General features: G+C 50.4%; 1 protein-coding gene and 1 long non-coding RNA gene across 9 annotated transcripts in view; one reads left to right on the plus strand and one right to left on the minus strand.

The window, feature by feature from the left end:
* MYH14 (myosin heavy chain 14) overlaps nucleotides 1-26,532 on the minus strand; it is a 101,887-nt gene that overhangs the window by 29,145 nt on the left and 46,210 nt on the right. For 6 of the 8 annotated variants that reach the window (XM_072770374.1, XM_072770364.1, XM_072770392.1 and 3 more), the window contains 16 exons: nucleotides 25,986-26,104; nucleotides 24,593-24,745; nucleotides 24,302-24,475; nucleotides 23,805-23,978; nucleotides 21,724-21,838; nucleotides 19,807-19,905; nucleotides 18,070-18,257; nucleotides 14,776-14,897; nucleotides 13,087-13,156; nucleotides 12,813-12,973; nucleotides 10,985-11,093; nucleotides 8,087-8,218; nucleotides 6,871-7,077; nucleotides 4,630-4,767; nucleotides 2,720-2,843; nucleotides 1,934-2,105 (listed from right to left, as the gene is read on the minus strand). In XM_072770374.1, the coding sequence (XP_072626475.1) occupies nucleotides 1,934-2,105; nucleotides 2,720-2,843; nucleotides 4,630-4,767; nucleotides 6,871-7,077; nucleotides 8,087-8,218; nucleotides 10,985-11,093; nucleotides 12,813-12,973; nucleotides 13,087-13,156; nucleotides 14,776-14,897; nucleotides 18,070-18,257; nucleotides 19,807-19,905; nucleotides 21,724-21,838; nucleotides 23,805-23,978; nucleotides 24,302-24,475; nucleotides 24,593-24,745; nucleotides 25,986-26,104 (2,257 nt within the window). The remainder of the gene's footprint in view (nucleotides 1-1,933; nucleotides 2,106-2,719; nucleotides 2,844-4,629; nucleotides 4,768-6,870; nucleotides 7,078-8,086; nucleotides 8,219-10,984; nucleotides 11,094-12,812; nucleotides 12,974-13,086; nucleotides 13,157-14,775; nucleotides 14,898-18,069; nucleotides 18,258-19,806; nucleotides 19,906-21,723; nucleotides 21,839-23,804; nucleotides 23,979-24,301; nucleotides 24,476-24,592; nucleotides 24,746-25,985; nucleotides 26,105-26,532) is intronic. The other 2 variants (XM_072770421.1, XM_072770398.1) reach the window with 1 other exon arrangement.
* LOC140601502 (uncharacterized) lies at nucleotides 1,404-5,862 on the plus strand. The gene is made up of 3 exons (XR_012004513.1): nucleotides 1,404-1,582; nucleotides 5,087-5,182; nucleotides 5,620-5,862. It is a non-coding gene; the product is annotated as an uncharacterized lncRNA (long non-coding RNA).

The raw sequence follows: 26,532 nt of genomic DNA on the forward strand, positions 1-26,532 counted from the left end.
CAGAGGGCAGGGAAGATTTCTGGGGGTGGGGAGGCCAGGGTGGATTGGGAGGGGGCCCATCCCAGGTTAAAATCCCACCTCTGCCCTTGGGCACATGCCTCAGTATTCAGAACCTCAGTTTCCTTCTCTGTGAAATGGGGATGACACCAACAGTAATCACAGGGCGGGTTACTGAGCTCCTGCCATGTGGGACCCTTTCCTTTATCATTTCGTTTCAGGATCACACCAAATGAGAAAACGGATGTACAGAGTGGGAAAGTACTTGCCCAGGTCACCCGGTCAGCGATACGGAGAGCTGACCCCAGCATCTGATCTGCCTCATGCCCCCTCTGAGACACAGCCTCTTGCAAAGAGAAGCTGAATCGAAGTGGCAGCAGTGGCTGAGGTTAAGTTGCTCACAGAGCCAAGCAAACTGGGGTTTGGATCCCCTGCTCGGCCACCTGCCCTGGTCACTTGACCACCGCTTTGAACTGTAGGCTCCTGGCCTGTAAGAGGACACACTACCCCACTGCACAGGGCTGCTGTGAAGATGACAATAAAACTGATAATAAAAGCACAAAAGGCTACATGTTGTATGCTTCCTCTTATGTGAAATATCCAGAAGAGGCAAATCATGTCAAACAACTCAGGTTGTTGGTCTGCAAGGGTCTGCCAAGGTCTGCGGCAGGGGAAGAAGGGGAGGGACTGCTTCATGGGTACTGGACTCTTCCTTCTGGGGGAGATGGACGTGTTCTGGAACTACACAGAGGTGGTAGTTGCACAACACCATGAGTGCACCAAATGCCACTGAATTGTATGGAGTATTTATTTATTTTAAATATTGTATTTATTTACTTGAGAGTGAAAGCATGAGAGCACAGAGGGAGCATGAGAAGCAGACTCCCTGCTGAGCAGGGAGCCTGACTACACAGTGCTCAATCCTGGGACCCTGAGATCATGACCTGAGCCAAAGGTAGATGCTTCACAGACTGAGCCATCCAGGCGCCCTGAATTGCACACTTTAAATTGGTTATGTTATGGGGGCCACCTGGCTGGCTCAGTTGGCAGAGAGTGTGACTCTTGATCTCAGGGTTGTGAGTTCAAGCCCCATGTGTGACACAGACATTACTTACAAATAAAATCTTTAAAGAAAAATAATACGGTTGTTATGTAAAGTTCACCTCCATAAAAAGAAAAAAAAAAGAACATGTGAATAAAACAAGGAAAAGTAGTAATAGACACACCCGCATTTATTGAGGGCTTATGGTATGCTAAACCTTTAAAGAGCACTTTCTTATTTAATCCCTACAAGAACCTTAGGAGTAGCTTCAAAATGCCCCCCCCCCCAAAGGCTGAGGGCACTCAGTGAGGTCACAAGGCTGGAAAGGGGCGGGGCCTGGGCTCCAATCCAGAGATCTGATGGGCCTGCAGGGTCTTAACCACACACTCACACCCCGCTGGCACCACTGACTACAAGACACACATTTTCTCACATTTAAACATCTCTGAAGTTGAGCCCCACCTATAATCAGGGGCTCCTGGACGGCATGAAGCACGGCGGGTAAAAGGCATTCGCAACACCGAGTGCCGTATTTGGCACACAGTAGGTGCTCTATAATTGCTACTGACTGTAATTATAATGATACGATTCCACTCATGGCCAGAGCACTTATGAAATCACAGTTGATCCCTGATTCCAATTCCGGAACTGGGCCTCCTTTCACTCTTCCCTTAACCGGGGCGGGTTTGGTACTCTCGCCAGGTCCACTTTGCAGGAGAGGACACTGAGGCTCCATGGGGCTGAGGCGCGTGTGCGCTGGTGGAGTCTCCCTGGGGCGTCCCTCCCGCTGGCACTGGCAGGTGGTGCACTGTGGCCCAGGCACTGGGCACCGGGCACCGAGCGCCTCCTTGCCCTCTTCAACCTCCCCCTTCCCCACCCCCCTCCGCCCAGCACCTGGCCAGGGCCGCCTGCAGCTCCTCCTCCTTGCGGCCCAGCTGGGCCCGCAGCTCCTCCCCACGCTGCTGCTGCTCGGCCATCTGCTCCTGCAGCTCCGAGCTCTCCCCGTCCAGCCGCCGCTTCAGCTTCTCCAGCTCCTGGCGGCCCTTCTCCTCCTTCCGTAGGCGGTCTGGAGGCGGGAGTGGGGGCCATGCGGGAGGGCGCCAGACCCCACACCCAGCAGCTCCCGGACACCCAAGGGCCCGCCCCCGGCACTTGCTGGGGTGGGGGTGGGGGTGAAACTGGCTCAGCATCTCCCTCTGTGCCCCTTTTCCAGCTTCCCCAGCCCTGGGCCTGACCCCCAGGTGCCGTCCTCTCCTCCTCACCCCTTAGTGGCAGCCCTGTTCCAGCTCAGGGACTACCTCTGCCCTGTCCTGTCCTATCTCCACAGCCTTCTCCTGTGCTCTCTCCCTTCTGCTGCTGATTCTGAGTCAGCAAGGGGCAGAGACAACAAGGTGTCTGAAACAGGTAGTGGGACAGTCAGAGAGAGAGCCACCCAAGATGCGGAGGAGAGGGCAAGAGAATTGCATTTCAAGCGACAGAAACAACCTAAGAGCTACGAGGGCACTCAATCTGTCTTGAGCCTTCTTTCCTGTCCCCCTTTAACAGATACGACCGCTGAGGCTCGACCGACCGCTGAGGCTCGATGGCACAGGAGGTTCACCCAACACCCAACATCCCGTCCCCCCGCCCCCCACCAGCATGCGCAGACCCCAGAGGCTGCACCCTGTGGGCAGCGCTCACCTTCCATGTCCGCAATCGTGGCCTCGTATTTGAGTCGAAGCTTATTGAGGCTCTTGACCTTCTCCTCCTCTTCGGCCGCCTGTGATGAGAACTCGGCCAGACGCTCCTCCAACAGCTTCCGCTCCTGAGGGTGGTGGGAAGTGGGGGCCGTCAGAGCAGCTCCCCCGCAAAGCTCATCTTTGATGAGTTCTCATGTGCATTTCCTCCACCTCCACCCATCACTGAGCCTCCCGCTCCTGACCCCAGCCTTCCCTTCCCCATCCTCTTGGGTTTGCAGACCCGTCCCATAGGCACAGGTTCACACCTAGTAACTGCAGGGTTGGCTCCCATTACTCGAAGAACCCCGCGGTTCGCTAGGGCACCATTCCACTCATGAGCACTGAGATTCATTTCAATTCATGTGTGATTATAAACACATTGCAGTGAACATCCTTGCCCATCTGCTGCATTCACGCGAGTTCTGGATCCATACCACTCAAAGTAGGAGTTTTGTAAATCAGTGGCATAAACACCAAATGATCACTTTTTAGAAATGCTGCATTTCAGGCTCCACCCCAGACTCCCTGAATCAGCATTTTAACAAGCTCTCCATATGACTCCCGTGCACATTAGCATTTGAGAAGCACTGGCCTGGAGCTGTACTTTTCAAACTAAGTGCTTCTGGAAACCAATGTACTGTGTTGGACCTACCCTTAAAAAGAAAGATATAGAACAGTGTAGAATGGAATAATCATTGCACCCAAGGAACATTCCAGAAAACTCCTGTGCTTCCTTGACTTCCCAACTCAGGCATCATTGCCTTGGGGAAGCCTTCCCTGATTACCCCTAGGACAGGAAAGGGACTGGCCCCTCTCTATCATCTTCTGTTTTTTGCTGACAGTTTATAATTAAGTCATATCATGTGGTTATATTTATTTTCTGTGGTGTCTCACCTAGCATCCTTTGTCCCTGGCCCCTCACAAGGACATAAATGGTTTTCTAGTTAGTTCCACACCATATGCCTTGTGCCTAGCCCAGTCCTGGCTGTGGCAGGTTAAAGATAGAGGCAGATTCTTTGCCGTGTCCCCACTCAGGGATGGAGTCTAATTTCTCAACCACTGAATCTGGGCTGAGCCTATGACTGTTTTAAGCTCTGTGGTCTGCAAACCACAGTGTGCAGGCCAAATCTGGCCTACCACCTGTTTTTATAAATAAAGTTTTATTGGGACACAGTCACATGTGTTCGATTATGCACTATGGCTGCTTTCACACTACATCGGTGGAATTGAGTGTTTGTGACCAAAACACAGGCCTGCAAAGAGTGAAATACCTGCTATCTGACCTTTTACAGAAAATGTTTGCCAACCCTTGATCTATAGAATTGGGCATAAGTGATGCCATAACAGTTCCAGGCTTAATATCTTAAGGGGCCTGGAAGCTTCCACTTCCATTCTCATTCTTTTTTTTTTTTTTTTTTTTTTTAATTTTTTTATTTATTTATGATAGTCACACACACAGAGAGAGAGAGAGAGAGAGAGAGAGAGGCAGAGACACAGGCAGAGGGAGAAGCAGGCTCCATGCACCGGGAGCCCGACGTGGGATTCGATCCCGGGTCTCCAGGATTGCGCCCTGGGCCAAAGGCAGGCGCCAAACCGCTGCGCCACCCAGGGATCCCTTCCATTCTCATTCTTAAAGCCCTGAGCTGCCATGTAAGAAACTCAGGCTTTCCTGTGAGGACAGAAGCCACACAAAGGAGGATCAGGACTGCAGACACCCACACCCAGCCACCACAACCTGATGATTGCCCATGAGAGCCAACGGCTGACACTCAGAGCCCGAGGCCCCTAGAGATGGTGCGAGCTGGAGGAGCTGGGGGAGACGCAGAGAGAGATCCCCCCATGCCCCCCATGTATGGCCCACAGGCCACTGACCTTGCTCAGCTTGGCATTCTGATCTTCTAAAAGTAGCAGGTCTTCCTCAAATTTCTTCAGCTTCGCCTCTGTGGTCACCTTCTCCAGCTGCAGTTTCTGCCGTGCCCCTTCCTCAGCCTCGAGGTGGCTCTCCAGATCCTGCAGAGGGGAGGGTGGGAGGGATGAGGCCCCAGAGGCTGGGGGCTGGGGTGCAATGGGAAGGGCACAGGGGAGGGGACGGTCCCAAACCTCTAGGGCTTGTGGCTCAGACCGATCCATACTCTGGGTGAGGCTGGGAAGGATCACACTTTTCTGATCTTCCTGTTTCATTCATTACCCCTAAGCCTTCCCTGAGTGCCCAGTATGTGCCAGGCAATGTACTAGGCATCTTTGTCTTATGGAAATTACGTTCTTGTGTGTGCGGGAAGATTGTAAACAATAAACATAATAAATAAATATATAATGTTTGTTTATTTAGACAGGTACTGTCCACTATGGCAACATGTGGTATGAAACTGGAAATTAAGGTTTGACATTATGCGACAGCCTGGACACATCAAGGGCGTTATGCTAGGTGAGATAAGCCAGAGCAAGACAAATAGTGTATGATCCCACTTATATGTAGAATCTAAAAAACAAAAACAAAACAAACACAAAAATCTGAGCTCATAGATACAGAGAACGGATGAGTGGTTGTAGGTGGGTGGGTGCAAGAAAACATCAGCAAAGTGGGTGAAGTGGTCAAACGGTACAAACTTCTAGTTATAAAGTACGTAAGTCCTGGTGATGTAATGTCCAGCATGACTGTAGTTCAAATATTGTATATCTGAGAGCTGCTGAGAGAGTAGATCTTAAAAGTTCTCATCACCAGAAAAAAATTTTTTGTTACTACGTAAGGTAATAGATGTTAACTCGTGATATATACAAATAGCAACTCATTATATTGTATATCTGAACTAATGTTACATGTCAACAATACCTCAATTTTTCTTCTTTTTTTCTTTTAAGCAGGCTCCAGAGAATGAAGCCCAACATAGGACCTGAACTCATGACCCTGAGATCAGGCATTAGCTGAGATCAAGAGTTAGACACCCAACCAACTGAGCCACCCAAGTGTCCCAATAATACCTCAATTAAAAAAAAAAAAAAAGATTCAGTATTATGTGCTGCCTTGCTATCTGGTATTGGGAGGATCCGTAATGGCCTAATCACATATCCTCCTCCTACCCACTCTGCTCCCATGGATAAGGTCCACTGGCCACATAACACTACATATCATAGGGACAGGCACAGTACCAGCTTATGCTCACATGGTAGACTTCAGTTGCCTTTCAGCCCTGGAATTATTTAAACAAACTGATCACATCTCCCTGTAGGAACCAGGGGTCACCCCATCCTCTTGTTACTACAAAGCCTGCCTCCGACATCTGTTGCCTATTCATTTTAGTTCTAAGTGCAACCCCTGTGTGGCTCTCTGTGGAATGGTGTCTGCCTACCTCTGCCTGTATTTTACTAATCAACTACTATCTATCTTATCTGTCCTGAGTTGGGCGTGGTGTGTTAGGCTATCTCCATAACTATAGGTTGGGATCCCCCCCCACCCCATAACGAAGAGAAGGTGATTAAAACATTACTGAGCTCCTGGAATGTGGTTTGTATGCCCGAGGAACTGAATTTTCAAACTTATTTAATTTTTATTTAATTTTATTTATTTAAAATTTAAAGCCAGATACTCATGTAATCACTGGATAATTTTTAAATATGTTTGGAATCGCTTCGGTACCTAAACCTACCTTTTTCAAGTGAAGAAGTCATAAAACATAAATGCAGATGAAGTACTGCCAATGAAAATTGAGCATATGAATTAAGATGTACCATTAGTGCAAAACACATAGTGGATTCTGAAGAGGAGACAGATGAGGATGGCCTGCCTGGGAATGCAGCAGCCTAGAGGCAAATGGAGCCAGGAGATAGAGAGAGAAAGAGCACAAAGGATATCACCTCAGCACCTGGATCCAGCCATGCCTGAAGCTTATTCATTAGGGAATCTCCTATTATTTGAACCAAAGACGTATTCTTTTTGTCTAAGTGACTTTGAGTTGAATTTTCTGATGTGCTTGCTTCGGCAGCACATATACTAAAATTGAGTTGAATTTTATGCAAATTTGTGGCCCAATGAGACATGGTTTGGAGAAGCAATGGTTGTCAGGGTAGACGGAAGGGCATGGGGAGAGGTGGCCTGTGGGCACACAGGGGCCAGACCTGTATATGCTGCTGCAGCCTCTTCTTGTCACTTTGCAGCTGGCGGGTGCACTCCTCCTCCTCGCCCACACGGGCCTCCAGCTCTGATACCACCAGCTCCAGCTCCTGTTTGCGGGCTGCCAGCCGCCCCCGTGTCTCTTCAGCCTCCGCACACAGCTCTGCCTCTGCTCGCAGTTGTTCTGCCAGGCGAGTGCGCTCCTCTTCCAGCTGGGGACAGGGCAGGAGGTCAGCATTCAGCAGGCAGTGCTCCCAGGGCAGTCTCAGTGGAGCACTGATTTGCTTTGCCCTTTGAGGCCTGGAGGGTCTTCTTCTAGGCCCCCATCTCAGCATGACCTCAATCCCCCTAGTCACAAAGTCAGACCCCTGGGTGCAGCCTCTCCACCACCTCCCTTCACCTCCTCACAGCCTATCAGTCCCCAGCACTGTCGACATGCCCCTGGACCCTCTGCCCTGTCCCCTCCTCTCTGGTCCCATAGCTTGACGAGCTTGGGCCTTATCCTCTCTGGGTAGACTCTCTCCCCAGCCGACTCCCTAGCCTCCTCCCCAGCCTCCCCACCTCCAGGCCCTGCCTCTCCAGTTCACCCTCCAGAATAGCCCCAGTGAGGCCTTTCTACTATCTCATATTTAACACTCCTACGCCTAGAAATTTAACCAAAGGAAAAAGCTCAGTAAAAGCAAATAGAAAAAATGCTCAAGAGGGTTTTGCTTCAGCATTACTTAAAAGACACCAGAAAAACTGGACAATAAAAAGTTCACCACCCACCTACCCCCAGCCCTGCCACAAGGCCGGCCCCTGCCCGGCCCCTATCGGAGCCCAGCCCCCTGAGCATCTTGGCTCTGCAGGAACCAGCCCCCCACTCAATGCCCTGCCTGCACCCCAGGGCCCTGTCCCCTGCACATCACACACAGCCCCCCAGCACCACAGGGTTTCAGCCCTCACTGGCACCAGCACACCTGAGCTCTGCCCCCACCCTAACCCTTTCCCCCACACTCTCCCGGGTCGCTCAAGGCTCTGCCGGGAGCCCCGCCCCATCCGCGGCCCCGCCCCCACACCCTGGCTCCACCCACGGCCCCGCCCACACTGGGCCCCGGCACACCTGAGCTCTGCCCTCACCCTAACTCCTCCCTCCACGGCGCTCAGGGCTCGGCCGGGAGCCCCGCCCCCACACCCTGGCCCCACCCACGGGCCGCCCCCCCCCGCAGCCCCGCCCCTTACCTGCGCCAGGCGGCCCTGGAGCTCGCCCACCTCGCGGGCGCTCTGCTGCTGCAGCTCCTGAACTTTCTGTAGCTCCTGGGCCCGCGCCTGCAGCACCTCATCCTGCCGCGTCACCTGCAGCAGCGGCTTCACCTAGGGGGAGGTAAAGGTGAGAATGGCTGGCTTCCCTTGGCCAAGGAGCTGAGTAAGCACTCACTCTGAGCAGGCCCCATTCCTGGGTTCCAGTGGCAGCTCCGCCACCCATGAGCTGCGTGGCCTCCCGCAAGCACATTAACATTCTCATCTATCAAAAGGGGATGGGAGGGCAGCCCGGGTGGCTCGGCGCTAACCACCGCCTTCAGCCCAGGGCCTGATCCTGGAGACCCGGGATTGAGTCCCAAGTCAGGCTCCCTGCACGGAGCCTGCTTCTCTCTCTGCCTGTGTCTCCGAGCCCCTCTCTCTCTCCCTCTCTCTCTCATGAATAAATAAATAAAATCTTAAAAAAAACAAAAACATGCTGTTTAAAAACAAAAAAAACAAAAGGGGATGGGAGCAGCCCCTGCTGCCCAGGGTTTTTCACAATGGGTGAATGAGCTGACACTAGTGAAAAGCCTAGAACAGTCAGAGGCACAAGGCCAGCGGTACTAAACGTGTTCCTTCCTTGCTAAACTAACCCTGGTTGGACAAGAGACATCAGCGTCACCATTCTGTAGCACAATGTCTCTCAAAGTTCCCGACTCGCAGATCCAGGGTGATAGATGCACTTTACACGGATTCCGGTGGGGGCGACAGGTGCCACACACACATAAGCAACTGAAACGACAGGCTCACAGAACCACCCTCCCCCTTGCTGAATGGGGTCTCCTTTGATCATTTCCATCCCCCTGCTTTCTCTTTGGTTCTTCTTGATTCTACTCAGTTCTTTATCTAGTGTATTGTATTCTCTTCTGCCCTACTGCAATGCATTTATCACAGCTATAATTATATATATATACATATATATTTTTTAAAGATTTTATTTCCTTATTAGAGCACAAGCAGATGGAGCAGCAGGCAGAGGGAGAGGGAGAAACAGACTCCCCGCTGAGCAGGGAGCCCTATGTGGGGCTCAATCCCAGGACCCATGACCTGAGCCAAAGGCAGATGCTTAACCGACTGAGCCACCCAGGCACCCCTATAATTTTATATTTTATCTGTGAGACTCATTCACTGATATCAGTCAACTCCCACCCCCAAGACCCAGGGCAGGCAAGCTTTCTCCTAAAGGGTCAGCTTGGAAATGTCTGAGGCTTTGCAGGCCACCCTGTCTCTGTTTAAACTATTCCACAGAGTTGCTGGAATGCAAAAACAGCCACAGACAATATGTTAACCGATGGGCATTTCCCAAGACAGACAGCTGGGCCAGGCCGCCCTTTGCCGATGCCTGTTCTAGGCTGTGGGCTCCATGGGGTATAACTTTTTTTTTTTTTTTAAGATTTTATTTATTTATTCACAGACAGAGAGAGAGAGAGGCAGAAGGAAAAGCAGGCTCCAACAGGGAGCTCGACGTGGGACTCGATCCTGGGTCTCCAGGATCACACTCCGGGCTGCAGGCAGTGCCAAACCGCTGTGCCACTGGGGCTGCCCAACGACTTGGTTTTTATTTCACCATTTCATCAGGATCCCCGAAAAAGTCATTGGCACATAGTAGGTACTCAGTTAACACTAACTGAGCGCATGTAGGTGACTGCTCACATAACATATTCAGAATTACACTGAACAGCTGTGGTATTTTTGCTTCCAAATTTCAATTTTCCTTACTCCTCTCCAATTTCTCATTGGGGGAACACACTGCCCCCATGCTCACAGGGAGCCAGATGACCTGGCCCTGCCCCTTGGCTCTGGGCAGGCATGTGACACCAGCTTGGCTCATCTGATTTGTTGTGAGGAGTCTGGGGTGGTCACATGAACCCAGCTGGCGAAGGTCAAGTCTGGCTGGGCTCTGGCTAGAGCTCTGGGATAGGAGGAGACCATGCTGGCCTAGCTGGTAGTGGGGGACAAGACTCAATCTGTTAGTGGGCCCCACGTAGAAAAGTCTACGTGATCACCATGGAGGAAAGCCGAATGCGAGGCACAGAATGTCAGGTAATTGGCATCACTGTTCGGGTCCTTGTGCAATAAAGGATTGATTAAGTAGGCCTGGGTTGTCCAAACCCTGCATGTTTCATAGAAAGGCCTGGCCCTTGGGTGGCTCCTGGAAAATAATCTGCAAGCTCTTGGAATATTCTAGTAAGAGTGACTTTGTTACCTCAGGCTTTTGAGTCACATATAATCAACTTGACCTCTGGAGGTGCTGGAGACATGAGATCAACCACATTTGGGGGTCAGCCATACCTATGAGACTGACCCCCCAAAAACAAGCTTGGACACAGACTCGGGAGAGCTTCCCTGGTAAGCAACAGCCTGTATGTGTTGTCACACATTGTTTCTGGAAGAATTAAGCCTTGTCCACCCGACTCCATGTTGGGAGGACAACTGGAAGCTTCTGCCTGCTCATTTTTTTCTGTTGCTGGCTTTAATCTCTATCTGTTCACTGTAATAAACCTTAACCATGAGTATAACAGCCTCTCCAAGTTCTGTGAGTCCTTCTAGTGAATCATTGAATCTGAGGGGGTCTTTGGGACCCCCGACTCAGCCCTGGGTCTATCCATTCCTGAAGCTGTCCTGAATCTTTTAACCATGTTGGTTTGAGTCTGATTTTTTTTTTCTTTTGTCACTTGTTACACCAAAAAATCCTGGCTAACAAAGGTTGGGCTGATTGGTCCCATTTTACAGATGCAGAAACTTGAGGCCCAAACAAAGAAAGCCAGTTGCCCAAGCAGACCTGGCCCCAAGGTTCTGTCTCCTTGCTGCTCAGGCCACTTCCCCAGGTGCCCTCACCTTGATGAAGAGCCGCCACCACTGCCAGTGTCTCAGCTTGAGGTAAGCAGCACAGTTCCTCTGCATCACCCTCAGGGCACTCTGCTGCTGCTGCCGCTTCTGGAAGGCTCTGGGTGGGGAGACGGAAAAGTGGGAGAGTGAAGGCTTGGCCCCTCTAAGCCTGTCCCCTTAGCAAGAGAGCAAAGCTCCCTTCAATTAGTCAACCATTGTTAAGTGCCTACTGTGTGCAAGCACTTTCTATTACTCGCAGATCTTGTTGCATATAATGTGTCAGTCCTCTGCCCTTGACTCTCTGCTCTGCCTCTTCCCCTCTGTCCACACAACCCTAGTTTAGGCCTCCCCTTCCCCCACCTGGACCCTCACCCCAACCTCCCAACCTCTAATCTCTTGCCTCCAGTCCATCCCCAACATACCTCCTAAGGGGTCTTTCTACACTAGAGCTCACCCATTCCTCCTCCCCTGCTCATGGCTCTCCCATGGCTGCCCAGCATCCCTGAATAAATAAGGTCCCCACTGCTCAGCCTGGTGTTTGAGTTCTTTTTTTTTTCCGTATCATTATTTTTAATGTCCAATGTTTATAATATGAGGGCCGGGGCTTTCTCCTCAACTCAAGTTTATAAATTTTCAATTGGCTTGTGAGGCCAATAGGGATACTTCTTCTTGTCTAATTTGGTTTCTGGGAAGACTTCATTCAGGTCCTCAATGGTCATCTGATCAAATGGAATTATGTTCTTCATCTTCTCCAGCTCTTTTTCATATTCTTCAATCCTGGCCTTTGAGAGGGACAAAAACTCAGCACAGCTTTTCACATATTCTTTTTCCTCAGCATCCACCTGGACAGTGTATTTATCCTCTGGCACAGGAACCTTCAGGGCATTAAACTTCTTCTCAAAGTCATCTACCAAGCCAGCCTTTGCCACATTGGCCTTGTAGTAAGCCCAGTCGATAGCAGGTGGTTTCTCAGGAAGAGTAGCCAACCTGGAGGTAAGCATCTCATTCCAGGATTTCAGGGAGTTGGCAATGGCCTTCTGGTTTTGGGGTATGATCTCGCCAAAAGCTACCCAGTCAATGGTTTTTAGAGCAAGTTTTCGCCCAGCCATCTTGAGATCCTTCACCGACCCCGGCGGCCCACAGTCCACAGCCGTGTTTGAGTTCTTTATTCTCGGATCCTTCCTCTGGACCATTTCAAAGGGGAAGAAGACTCTTCTGCAAACTTCTCGCATTCCTGAAACACTGTGAGGCTCTCATATCACTGGTTCTTTGTACCAGCTCTTGCTCCTGCCTGCAACACCTACCCCATCCTTTGTCTCTCTGGTCATCAAGTGTGACTTGGAGGTGTCCTGGTCTGCTGTGGGGTCTCCACACTACACTTGTATGACCCATCCAAGCGCATCCCACTCCAGGACTGTGACACTTTGTGCCCGCGCAGTCTCCCCCACCAGAGTGGAGTCCCTTGAGGCACTGGCCATTAGGGCGACCACCATGCCCCATTGCCCAGGGCTTGCTTTGTTTCAGCACTGAAAATCATGCATCCCGGGGAATCTCCGGTCCTGAGTGAAGCAGGATGGTCCGTCACCCTATGGCCAAGCCTACCTCTTCTCTGTCCCTAGCTCTGCTTCACACTGAATCTGGGCTATGAGGGCCCTCGGGGACTTCCTCGGGGAAGCAAGAAGCCTGGGCATCTGGTGCCTCCATGCCTTTGTTTCCCAGCCCTTCTACCATCTTGGAGGCCTTGAACCCTGGAGCCATCTGGTCAACCCTGCCCTGCCCCCCCCCCCCTCCACCCAGCCTTGGCCAAGGGGACCCAGGAGACAGCACAGTGCCTTACCTGCGAGCTAGGTACCCCCGGGCAGCTGCCTGGAAGGACACGATGATGTCTGTGACCTTCAGGTCCCGTTCCTCTTCCAGCTGGGCCAGGACCCCTGCCCGGAAGAAGATCTTGCTCTGTCCCACACGGTAGAGGTTGGGGTCCAGTTCTAGGGCCTGGATCTGTGAGGGGTGGGAGAGGAGTAATGAAGAGGAAAGGCAATGAGAGGGAGGTCCCAGCCCTCCTCTTCCGCTGCCTAAGACCTTGGCACCCCCAGGCTCTGCCCCAAACTCACCATCTTCTCACAGGCCTGTTTCCCATCCATAAAGCCCTTGGGGATGGCATTGGGCGTCAGGATCTCGTATCTGCCGGGGGTGGGAAGGAGTGGGTGGATAGTTATGGCACACTGTCACTGAACTCCTGCCGTAGCCCGGCACTGGGCTCAGAGTGACAAATAGCAATAATGACGATGATGATGATGATATGAATAGTAAGAAGAGTGAACATTCGATCATTTATGGAGCACCATATGCTGGGCTAAGAGCCTTAATATCACCAATGAGAGCACTGACCACAGGAGCTGCCACTCCCTGGACACCAGCACCTGCTGATCATGAATGTTCTGATGCCCCACCAGCACATCTCCTTGAGATGTGGAACACAGGTGTGTCATGTCTCAGAGTGGAAATGCGAGAATGACTGCAAATGACAGCTAATGTGTTTGAAGACTTATTATTTGTCAGGCCCTGAGCAAAGCACTGTGAGGCAGCATCTTCCAGATGTGTAAGCGCAAAGGAGAATAAAACAGGATACGGTTCCTAAACACATGCGTGTATGTCCTCAGAGCGCCCTTCCCTGGATTCTGACATTTCATAAAACATAATGCATATTATACATACAATATATATACACATACATGTGTATCAGATATATAATACATGTCCTATGTTAATATGGCATATTTTATGACCGGTGATTGAGAAATGTGCATGTGTGTGTGTGTGTGTGTGTGTGTGTATTGGGCTTGCTCAATCAACAGAGGTGTTGTTAAAACGCAGATTCTAATTCAGTAAGTCTGCCATGGTGCCTGAAAATGTGCCTTATGAGCTGCCGAGTGATGCTCATGCTGCTGGTTCCGGGGACCACACACTTTGAGGAGCAAACTAACAGACCTGTCCTGTCCAACAGAGCACCTACTGGCCACGTGTAGCTACTGAGCCCTTGAGATGTGGCCTGGCCAACTGAGGAACTGGATTATTTATTTATTTACTTATTTTTTATTATGATTTTTTATTTATTTGAGAGACAGAGAAAGTGTGTGTGTATACAAGCAGTGGGGAGGAGCAGAGGGAGAGGGAGAAGCAGGCTCCTGGCTAAGCATGGAGCCCAATGTGATGTGGGACTCAATCCCAGGACCCTGGGATTATGACCTGAGTCAAAGGCAGACGCTTACCCGACTGAGCCACCCAGGCGCCCCAGGAACTGGATTTGTTAATATATATATATTTTTTTTTTAGAGAGAAAGAAAGCACGCATTGTGTGTGTGGAGGGGGCAGAGGGAGAAGACAGAAAATCTCGAGGGCTCCACATTTAGCACGCAGACCTACACCTGCTAGATCTCATGACCCTGGGATCACGAACTGAATTGAAACCTAGAGTCGTAGGCTTAATGGACTGAGGCACCCAGGGGCCCCTATTACTTGCTCCTTCAACTCTGGTATCTTCTGTTCTATCCCATTCTATATGGCCTTTGTAGAGAAATGCAGATGGCCCCACTAGAATGGCTACATCAGGCAATCTTTCTTGTGGGAGTGCACTGAGCAGGGTACTGCTCTCCCATCCCATAGAGGAGAAAGCTGAGACAGGAACTAAAGGAACGGGCCACTGACTCCACAGACCTCAGAAGTAGCAGTGGGGTTGTCTGGGTGCAGACACGGGGGGCTTCCAAGGTGGAGCCCTGCCCCGCCCCCAGCATCGCACTCACCGCTGCCGGAACTCCTGGAAGAGGATGCGGTTGGGGAAGCCCTGGCGACAGATCCGGATGCCCTCCAGGACGCCGTTGCAGCGCAGCTGGTCCAGCACCAGCCGAGGCTCCAGCTTGCCAGCCTGCGGAGAGGGGACGGACAGGCGGGGTCCGCGGCGGTCACACGGGGGCGCCATGCACCAGAGGGCAGCCGTGGGGGCTGGGGGTGGGGGATGGGGGACCAGTACCCGCGCTTCGGGCAGGTGAGCAATCACTGGCGATTTCATAGGGACAACCTGTAATTTACTGAGCACCTACTGCGTGCCAGACCGAAAACCCTGCCCTGGGGGAGCTCAGAGTCCAGCGGAGGAGGCTGACAATAAATGAGGTCAAGAAATCAATCATTAGTCAACGTGGGACAAACAATTAATTGCTAAGGAGAAAAGAGCAGGGAGGTCTGGGAGTGCTGAATTTGCACACAGGATAGCTGGGGAAAGGCCTCTCTGGGGAGCTGATGCATAAATAAAACCCATACATCATTATTTTGGAGTAGCTAACTTTTGTTGCCTTCTTTCTCTTTCTTTTCTTTTTCTTTCTTTCTTTCTTTCTTTCTTTCTTTCTTTCTTTCTTTCTTTCTTCTTTCTTTTCGCTCTCTTTCTTTCTAATTGCTTCTAAAAAATCTACATAGTACAAAAATTCAAACTGGACATTCTATTTTTTTTTTAAGATTTTATTTATTTACTCATAGAGACACAGAGAGAGAGAGGCAGAGGCACAGGCAGAGGGAGAAGCAGGCTCCATGCAGGGAGCCCAATGTGGGACTCGATCCAGGGTCCCCAGGATCAAACCCCAGGCTGCAGGCGACACTAAACCGCTGCGCCACCGGGGCTGCCCAAACTGGACATTCTAAAAAACAACTCTCGCCTTGTCCAGGCCCCCAGAGTGGGCAATACAATCCCCAGTTTTTCTTTTCTTTCTTTTTTTTTTTTTTTTTAGGATTTTATTTATTTATTCATGAGAGACACAGAGAGAGAAAGAGAGAGAGGCAGAGACACAGGCAGAGGGAGAAGCAGGCTCCATGCGGGGAGCGGAACATGGGACTCAATCCCGGGTCTCCAGGATCAGGCCCTGGGCTAAAGGCAGTGCTAAACTGCTGAGCCACTCCGGCTGCCCTTTCTTTTCTTTTTTTAAAGTAAGCTCCAAAGTTTGGAGTTACTGGGGGCTGCCTTGCCATCCCGAGGGGAGTAAGAGAAAGACAGAGAGAATGAGATTCTTTCAGAGTGAAGACAACGAAGAGCCAAGCAAAGGAAAAAGATCCCTGACACACCATTTGAGCACCTGGATCCAGCGGTAACTGAACCCAACGCATGGAATTTCAATTATGTGAGTTTATGCTAATTCACATTTTTTGCTTAAGCCATCTCAGTTGACTGTCTCATAATCAAAACAGCCCCAAAGAAATAGCTGGAGAGCTGTAAGTTGGAAATAATATATAAGATGGTCTCTCATTAATGTTTTGTTTTCTTTCTTCCTCCTGTCATTCCATTTGTTGATAAAATACTGGGCAAGCTTGAGTGGGGGAGACGCCCAGGAGGGCCAGGAGATGGATTACATTAAAGGGGACTGAGAAAACACAAACATGTGTAGTATTTATTTTAAGTTATTTTCACTTTTTAAAAAATATTTTATTTATTTATTCATGAGAGATACACAGAGAGAGAGGAGGCAGAGGGAGAAGTAGGCTCCTCTCAGGGAGCGATATGGGACTTGATCCCAGGACCCTGGGATCACTCCCTGAGCCAAAGGCAGGCGCTCAGCTGCTGAGCCACCCAGGTGTCCCAAATGTGTAGTATTTTGTAGGATACAGGTTTCTCACTGTCATACACACACAAAAAGAGTTACGAATTTGCAGGAGGAGAAAGTTACGATGAACTCTGTGACGCTGAGACAGAACTTGGCGCATTGGTGTGAACTCATAGTTTTCAATATGCAAGGATACTTAGAGAAATAAATAGAGATATAAACGAGTGTATACAGGGGTACCTGGCTGGCTCAGTCGGAGGAGCACGTGACTCTTGATCTTGGGATCGTGAGTTCCAGCCCCACGTTGAGCATAGAGATGACTTAAGAAAAAAAACGTGTGTGTATACATACTTGAAGACATGTGTATGCACGTGTGCATGCATGTATATACACTTGTCAGATTTTAGACTCTAAGCACCATTCACTAAAAAGAACCAGGGCTCCTTGGAAAAATGAGTGAATCTTGTTATTTCATCAAATATAAGCCCCCATCAGTTGCAAAACATGCTGTTACTTTATATACCATAAGAAAGAAAAGTTCCAGGCAGCCCGGGTGGCTCAGTGGTTTAGTGCCACCTTCAGTCCAGGGCGTGATCCTGGGGCCCCAGGATCGAGTCCCACATCGGGCTCACTGCATGGAGCCTGCTTCTCCCTCTGACACACTCTCTCTCTCTCTCTCTCTCTGTCTCTCATGAATAAATAAATAAAATCTTAAAAAAAAAAAAAAAAAGAAAGAAAGAAAAGTTCCTATCAATTAACCTCTGACAGGCCATTGATTGTAAGCCATGCCCCCAACTTCAGAGATACTAAAGTGGGAGAAATAAATGTGTCTTAGATTTGATAAAATATGGTATCTGCAGACATCTCTTTCACTCATACAGATCCACCCACCCAGTAACCACAGTTCCTGTTTCCTGGGGACAAGATACGCCTCAGGCACCTTATTTTGCATTCTCATTTTCCACCCTTGTTGACCCTTCTCTACAGGGCCCACTCTGATTTTCCTAAAAAGGAAACCTTCTGGTGGCCTGGGAAGCCAGGCAAGGTCTCTCCACCCCTACTTGACACCTCTAGCCCCAACAGCCTTCATTCCATCCTCTGTACCTTTCATACCATTATCCTTCAGAGCTCAATCACCACCTCCTCCAGGGAGGCTTCCTTGACTTCACAGACCAGACTAAACCTTAGGTAATACTTACCACCCCAACAAAATCACCCACTCATTGTGGGTGGTCAGTTGAATGTCTGTGTTTCCCATTTGACTATGAGACTAGGAGTTGGCTGTGCTTTTCTCTCCAAAGTATCCCCAATACCTGGCCCTTAGTAGGTGCTCAATAAAATTTAAGTCCCGTGAATGAATGAATTTTCCTAACAGAGCACTGAGCCTGGGTGGGAAAGCAACTTGCTCAAGATCACCCAGCCAGTCAGAGGCGAGCCTGTCTCCAGCCAAGTTTAGTGGCCAGGGTTTTCCCCACTGCCAGAGATGCCTCCCTCCCCAGGCTGGTCACTTACCCTCTTCTCATGGTTGGGGACGATACAGCGAACGAAGCTGGGGTTGGTGTTGCTGAGTGTGGCCATGAGACGGCTCAGTGACTCCTTGTAGAGCTGTCCTACTGTTCGGAACATGCCCCGGCGGGGGCGGCCACCCGGAGGGCCATCTCCAAGGCTGCTCACCTGCTCCAGCCCCACGATCCCCTCCACTACAACCAGAGGAAACAGAGGTAGAGAAAGAAGAGGGTCAGGGGTCAGATGTAAGTAGACTAGGTTGGTCAAAGTTCAAGGGTCTTATCATTTATAGGACCTGGCACTTTACATATGAAACACTGATTAAGGTAGGTGTTGTCAGCCCCATTGGACTGATGTGTAAACTTAGAAAGGAGGCTCAGAAAGGTGAAAGACTGTGCCTGAGGCCACACAGCTTAGAAACTACACATCTAAGATTTGAACCCGGGGAGTGTGAGTCCTCTGGAACCCTGGCCTGTGACTGCTTGTCTTCTCAAGGACATGATCTCCACGTTCCTTATGGACAAATGCTGATGATGACAGCATATGCTTACCTAGCACTTCCTCTCTGCCGGGCACTGCTCAAAGCACTTTACATACATCTGCTCACTTACAAGCCTAGAAGAATCATTCCCACTTTACAGGCACAGATTGGGCAGCAGGGATAATGAACACAACACGGTTGCATTTTTAGGAACTTAAAACAGTATCCCAGTAAAAATGTAATAAAGCCTGGCTTTTGTGTGCAGTATTGCTTTACTATTTTTTAAAGATTTTATTTGTTCACGAGAGACACACACAAAGAGAGAGAGACCGAGACATAGGCAGAGGGAGAAGCAGGCTCCCTGTGGGGAGCCCGATGCGGGACTCGATCCCAAGACCCCAGGATCATGCCCTGAGTCAAAGGCAGACACTCAACCACTGAGCCCCTATGTGCAGTATTTAAAAGACAGAGACTGCATCCACTAAGAACCATTTTTCCAGCAAGGTCTGATATTGTCATTTGATGATGTCATTCCAGCAAGTGAGAAATACCCACTCCTTCACCTCAATTCTGTTTTAAACCTGCCAGCTTTCTCAGGAACGTGGAGCAGGGGTAGACTCTTATGTCCTGGGATCCTCAATAGCAAGGGTCATCGGAGCCAACAGATAATCCTCATTTAGGGCAGGGCCTGGTATTCAGTAAGGACTCCCACTTGGCCTCTTCCTTCCCACATTCAATGCTCCCTCTTACCACCATGCTCCCAGCTATTATCAAAACGATAATTAAGTTCTTACAGCACAGATAAGAGCAGAGGCTCTGGGACCTGGTGTCCTGGGTTCAAATCCCAGCTCTGTCCCTAACTAGCTGTGTGACCTCAGGCAGCCCTGTAACCTCTCTGTGCTTAAATCTCCTTGTCTGTATAATGGGGGTAGTAGCACTAACACCTGACTCACTGGGTTGTTCAAAGGATTCCAAGTGTTAGTAATCATAAATGGGCTTTTGCACAGTGTGCGGCACATAGTAAGTGCTCAGTAAACGCCAGCTGGTATTGCCACAGTTGCTTGTCCTTTCACATGCAGTTTAGTTAGAAGGCGTGTGCTGCTACCAAGAGTCTGGAAACTGCTGAGGGAGGCGACAGGGAAGGAGAAGCGGGGCAACAGTCCTCCATATGGAGGAGAGGGGACAGGTGTTCGGTATCTGGTCCAACAGGCCCACCCTCCTCATCCGGCAAATCTCACCCATCGGTGCACAGCAACACCCACCCCCTGTTGGAGAAATGGCAGAGCCGTGCCTCCCTGAAGATCCTGGGGGTGATGGTGGGAGGGAGCCAAGGAAAGAGAACTGCTGGAAGCCCCCGTGTTCTGGGGGGTGAGGACAGATGAGGGGAGAGGCAGAGATGGGGGTGGGAGATGCAAAGGGAGCAGAAGGAGAAGGGGGGAGGCATGAAGGGAAAGATGGTGGCAGAAAAAAAAAAAGAGGAGAGCGTTATTAGTCAATAGCACAAGGCAGAGCAGGAGGGAAAACTTCATTTTTGGCCATGAACTTCTAAAGCCAGGGAGACTATCCCGTTCACCTTTGTGTCTACCTACAAAAGGCGTAAAAGTTGATGGAAAAGATAAGTGTTCTTTGTGAAAATTTAATGCCGGGGTGGGTGGGGATCTCTCTCCCTAGAGATTGAATCTGTTTTACTAGGTATCCCTTTTTGCCCTGGCTGCCAGGAAGCTCCAGGATTTAACACGATACTCCTACCTAGTTTGTTGCATTTGCCTCTTGAGAAGAAGCTTGTCTCATCTGCCTTTCCCCTTGGATTACCTAGATGCTGGGCACCCAACTCTGGGCTTGGGACTGTCATAGAGACTAATACGTAAAAGACACCCCCATTCCTGTCCTACCCTCAAGGACTTGCAGCTCCTTGAATCTGGGCTGCTGTAACTTGCTTTGTTCAGGAGAATTGTGCAGGACATAACACTGCCAGGTTCGAGTCCAGGACTTGAGAGGCCTCCCAGCTTCCACTTGTCTCTTGGAACCCCTAGGCAGCCAGGCACATATGAGATGGGGCATGTGAAGGATCCCAGTAAGGGTAGGGGGCATGATGTGTCCATGAAGGGGACACAGATTTTGAAGAACTATGTGTGTGTTGCTGGGGGTGGATTTTTGGGCTGAGGAGATGATTCTCATAGCAGAATCTAGTTCTGTTACTGAACGTCAAACACTGCTTGTCAATCCCTCAGGTGTAAATCATGTAAGACACAAACTCAAATCTGTCTAAAACCAGCTCACTAGTATCAAGGCACTTCACACCCTTCTGTTCTGTGAGTTCATTTGGGAACCACGCATCTTGCTTATTTTGTTCTCCTGTCTAATTGCATGGGACACACTTACAACTACACTTTTCACTTCAAAAAAGGCTAAGGCAAACTGACAGAGTCTGGAAGTCTTGAATCGGGACAAACCAAGATGCTAGTTCTACTGGTTGTTAAAACAGTTTCTCCTCTAAGGATGGGGATTAACAGACAAGGCTTGGAAAGCTACAAGGTGTCACTCCAGAGACATTTGGCTTTTCTGCCTATGCCTCCCAGAAATACCATTCCAAAAAGACTGATGGCCATGGGGCAGGAAAGCTCTCCCAGATTACATCTCCTCCGTCTGTTGTTCTTTTCTTCTTCCCTGGGTCCCTGATGAGAACTTTATGAGAACAAAGAAAGCAAAGCTGCAACACTGACTAATCTGTAAAAACACCAGACTGCTGAGTTCTCTTGTGATTAATTCTTTTTCATTCAAATCTCTTGATTTCTTCTTTCTTAGGGACCATATGACATCTACAATGAATAACTTTTTCTCTTTCTTTATAATATTCATATAGTTATTTCTTTTTCCAGTCTGATTGCAGAGGCTAGTATTGCCAAAACCCTGTTTCCCAGCAGTGGTGATCATGGGAACCCTCTCGTTTCTGATTAAGAAGTATGTTTTATCATGAGTATGGTGCTGGCTTAAGATAGTAACCAACCAATCACTGATTAGAAACACTATCAGGAGACCATCTGGCCTGCCTACATCAGTTCTGCATCTGAGCAGACAACTTATATTCAGAACTTAGCCTCTAGAACAAAGGTGTTCACACTGTGGGCTGGGAAAGGGGATGCACAGAGCTCCAGGGACAGGGGGAAGCTGGACCTCACCATCTTTCCAGATCTCTGCCGTCAGCTTGTCTGTGCTCATGTGAAGCAGGGCTGCCACGTTGTCATTCAGAGGGTCCATGTTTTTCATCAGCCACTCATTGGCCTTGTAGTCGACCTGGGTGAAGTTGGGCAGAGGAAGGTGGTGAGCCTGCAGCTTCACCAGGTCTCCCAATTTCCCAAGGAACCTCCCAGAAGCTCCCAGCCAGCCAGCTCCAGGGCTCACCACAGATGAGAGCATCGATGCCACTTTGCATCTATACCCAGAACTGCACCTCCACCAGCATGGTCCCCTCCCCTCCCCCCTTTTTTTCTTTTTAAGATTTTATATATTTGAGGGATGCCTGGGTGGCCCAGCAGTTGACCATTTGCCTTTGGCTCAGGTCATGATCTCGTGGTCCTGGGATTGAGTCCAGCATCAGGCTCCCCACAGGGAGCCTGCTTCTCTCTCTGCCCATGTCTCTGTCTCTCTTCCTGTGTCTCTCATGAATAAATAAATAAATAAATATATTTTTAAAGATTTTATTTATTTGAGAGCAAGAGTGAGTGAGCAAGAGAGAGACAAAGAGCACAGAGGGGGAGAGACAAGCAGACTCCCCGCTGAGCAGAGAGCCCAAAATGGGGCTCGATCCCAGGACCCTGAGATGAAGGCAGATGCTCCACCAACTAAGCCACCCAGGCACCTGGCCCCTCTCCCTTTAGTTTCCTTCTCTGTCCACTGCCCACCTCCAGGACCTCATCCACCACTTCTTCCTTATCCATTCTATTCCAGCCACACTGGCCTCCTCACTGTTCCTCAAATATGCAAGCTCATTTCTACCTCACAGTTTTACCCCTGCCATTCCTGCTGCCTGATTCCCTCATGGTGGATTTTTCACATGGCTGGCTCCTTCCGAGTATTCAGGGCTTTGCTCTGAGTCTCCCAGAGTCACAGTCTTGATGGGCACAATCCCCCACACACGTGCCCCCCTCACCGGACAATGGCTCCCTGAGGCCAGGGCTCGAGTCTGACTCACAGCACCGGGCTGGGCCCACGGTGAGTGTTAGATGATGTGTGGAAGAGGAAGGGAGCGCTAGACACAGAGCACACGGGTTTCCTGCCTCCCAGCCTCTGTATGCTGTTCCTTCTGCCAGGACAGCCCTTCGCATCCTTCACCCATCCTTCACTGGATGTTACTCATCACTTAGGCCAGGCATCAGCAAACGATGGCCCACGAGCCAAATCCTGCCTGCCACTATTTTGTAAATAAAGTTTTGTTGGAATACAGCCTTCATTTACATATCCACTTTTTAAAAAAGATTTTATTTATTTATGAGAGCGAGCACTCATGGGGGGAGGGGCAGAGGGAGAAGTAGAAGCAGACTCTCCTCTGAGCAGGGAGCCCAACATGGGACTCAATCCCAGGACCCTGAGATCACGACCTGTGCCGAAGGCAGACACTTAGCTGACTGAGCCACCCAGGCGCCCTAATGTATCCATTTATGTATTCCCTGGGGTGTCTCTCATGCTACAATGGCAGAAGTGAGAAGCTGCGGCAGACACTGGCCCATAAAGCTGAAACTGTTTACAGAAAATGTGTGCAACCCTTGATTTAAGTTCCAGGTCAAGCATTACTCTCCTCTGTGAAATCTCCCCTGGCCTTGCTCCTCCGGGCTTTGATGCTGCCCTTAGCTGCCCTTCCAGCCTTATATCCCAATGGCCTGTGTTTGTCCCTCTCTCAGATCAAGAACTTTGTGAGGACGAAAACCACGTTCAGCACAGGGCCCCAGCTGTGCTCAGCCCTGTGCTGAGCACACAAAAGGCATATCTTTGCTGAATGAGTGAATGTAATGCACATAATTCTTCTCCCAGTGAACTCCTATCCACCCCTCCAAGCCTACTGTAAATATCCCTTCTGTAAGGAAGCTTCTGCTGACTTCATTAGACAGAGTCCTCAGTCCTCCTTGGGCTTTCCCGGCCCCTGCCAGTGTCTTGTCCCAGCGGACATCAGGTGGCTCCTGTGTCCCCTCTCCACTCTCCCCTCAACTGTAGCCAAAGGGTCTCCACCCCTGCCTTCATGTCCCACAGCCAGCCAGCCCCCTACCTTGCCCGCATAGTGCAGGACGCTGAAGTCAGCCTGGTCCCGCAGGTTCCTCGGCCGCTGAAACTTGGGATGGCTTCCTTGCTCCTGGGCCACCTTCTCTACAAAGGACTTGTCCGTGGCCTTTGGGAACCAGCACTCCTCGTCCAGCAGGGCCAGGAGCCCAGGGGGGTTAGCCTAACCATCGACAAGAGGGGAAGAGCACATCAGATCCCCACATACTGGACACTTAGGTTGCTGCTCACTTGTAGCTCTTGTAAGAGACACACAGACATAACAACCAAACATGAGAACAGTAGTCACATTTATGGCCGTTGATTAGAGCTTTGGTTCAAGCCAACCCCTGTGGCAGGCACATTCCTCGGGCCTAACCATGTAGCAGCCATGCATCTGTGAAGCAGACGCTGTCATGAACTGATTTGGAGGCCAGAGGCCCAGCTGGGCAGGAGCCTGACCGAGGTCTCAAGGCCGGTGGAGGCGGGAGGGACCCTCAGGCTCACCGGCCGCTCAATGAGGTCAATGCAGGGCTGTAGGTCGAGGCCAAAGTCGAGAAAGGTCCAGGGGATGCCCTCGCGCTGGTACTCCTCCTGCTCCAGGATGAACATGGTGTGGTTGAAGAGCTGCTGCAGCTTCTCGTTGGTGTAGTTGATGCAGAGCTGCTCGAAGGAGTTGAGCTGCAGGGGATGAGGGAACAGGTGAGAGAAGGGACAGAGATGGAGTGGGGTGGGGGATAGAGACCAGAGGGAAGGAGACAGGGCCCTCCCAGCCCCAGCCTGGCACCAAGTACAGACCTGGAAGATCTCAAAGCCAGCGATGTCCAGGATCCCCAGGAAAGAGGCGCCCTGGCGGGGACTGCGGTCCAGGGCCCGGTTGAGGCGCAGGACCAGCCAGCGGAAGAGGCGCTCATAGGTGGCCTTGGCCAGGGCCTCCAGTGCAAAGTCAGCCTGTGGCACGGGGCACATGGTGAGGACACGTAGTGAGGGCCCGGCCCTGTCCCCACATCCCCAGCCTGACCTACCCCCACCCCCACCCCTGCAAGGAGACACCGGTGTGTGTGGGGGGGAGGCATCACAGTTCATCAAGAATGATGACATTAATGATGACGCCAACCAGTACAGAGCCCTACCATGTGCCAGGCAGCGTGTGAATCGCTTGGGGGCACATTAGTTCATTAATCATCCCCCATCCCTTGGACCAATTTCGACAGCCTAACAGTTAAGAAAGTGAACTGTGGAGCCTGACAACATGAATTTGTATCCTGGCTCTGCCCCTTGGAAGCTCTGTGGCCTCAGGCATGTGAACAAACATGTTCCTTCATTTGTAAAAGGGATCCTAACAACAGTACCTCCACTGTGAGTGGAACCTGGCTCTCATATCCCCCCACTGTGTCTTCTTTATCCTAGTACTTTGTTGGATTGCCCAGCCTGGGGCCAGGCAGAGGCCTCTGCCCGAAAGCTGGCTTCGGAAAATCTCTAGCATGGGTTCACTTCTCCCCACTCCCACCATCATCATCACATGCCTGACTACGACAGCAGCCTCCTTATGTCTCCCTACCCACCACCCCGCCCAGCCCTGTACCCCCTGGATCCAGTTCTCCATGCAATAGACAAGGGAATCTTTATAAAAGGCAAACTGAATCAAGTTGCTCCCTGGCTTAAACCCTCACTGGTCTCCTGCTGCACTCTGAATAAAACTCACCTCCTTACTGTAGCCCCTAAGGCCCTGCGTGATCTGTCCTTTCTGACTTCTCTGCATCCTTCTGCATCCTCCCCTCTACTCTCTAGCCTCACTGACCTCTTTGATATTCTCCATTTGCCAAACCTGTTCTGGCCCCAGGGCCCTCACTCATACTCTTCCCTCTGCTTTGAACCATCTATGTCTAACTCAAATATCACCTCCTCATAGAGGACTTTCCTGACCACACGAACCCTCTTCTTCCTAGAAGGCCTCACTGTTTATGTATCTTCTTTTATGATCTGTTTCCTGTTTTGGCCTGAGCTCCATGAAGGTATGGTCTCTGTTTCCATTATGACTTTTATTCCTAGCATCAGAACCAGACCTGGTAATGGAGCGAACAATCAGCAACGGTTTGTTGAGTGAGAGAAAAACCAGCATACGCTGCTTACAGGCTCAGATCCTGGCGCCTGGCTCTCCCTGCACCCTGCCTGCCCCCGTCCCACCTACCTGTTCCTTGGTCTGTGCTTTCTGCACGTAGTCTCGGCCAACTTTGATGCGGGGGGTGAGCAGGGCTCGGGAGAAGTCCGTCACCCCTACTCCCAGGAGGCGGCAGAGCTTCTGTGCAGCTGAGGGTTAAGAGTCTGATCAGCTCCGGGAAGCAGCAGGGGGCACTGAGCACAGGGGAGGGGGCAGCCCCCACTGCTGGTGGAACAGACGAGGGGCCCCACCTCTCCCACCAGACGCATTACAGGTTCTATAAGTATGTACGTCCTCTGGCTTCTCTCTCTGGGATTCCAAGATGGGATAAATAATCCCAGAGGTGATCATACACTGGACCAGGACGATGTTCATCACAGCCTTGTGTATGATGGAGGAAAATGAAAAAACCTGAATGCCCAGCAACTAGGGATTGGTTATAGAGTCAGGGATCCTCCATTTGCATAAGTGTTCCACAGTCACTGAAAGTTATTAACACTCATTAAATGGTACATTTAGGATGTATGCATTTCACGACTGGTATGTTTCACTTCAAATCAAAGAAAGAACTGTAAGC

This window comes from Canis lupus, chromosome 1 (assembly GCF_048164855.1).
Source record: "Canis lupus baileyi chromosome 1, mCanLup2.hap1, whole genome shotgun sequence".
NCBI lineage: Eukaryota > Metazoa > Chordata > Mammalia > Carnivora > Canidae > Canis > Canis lupus.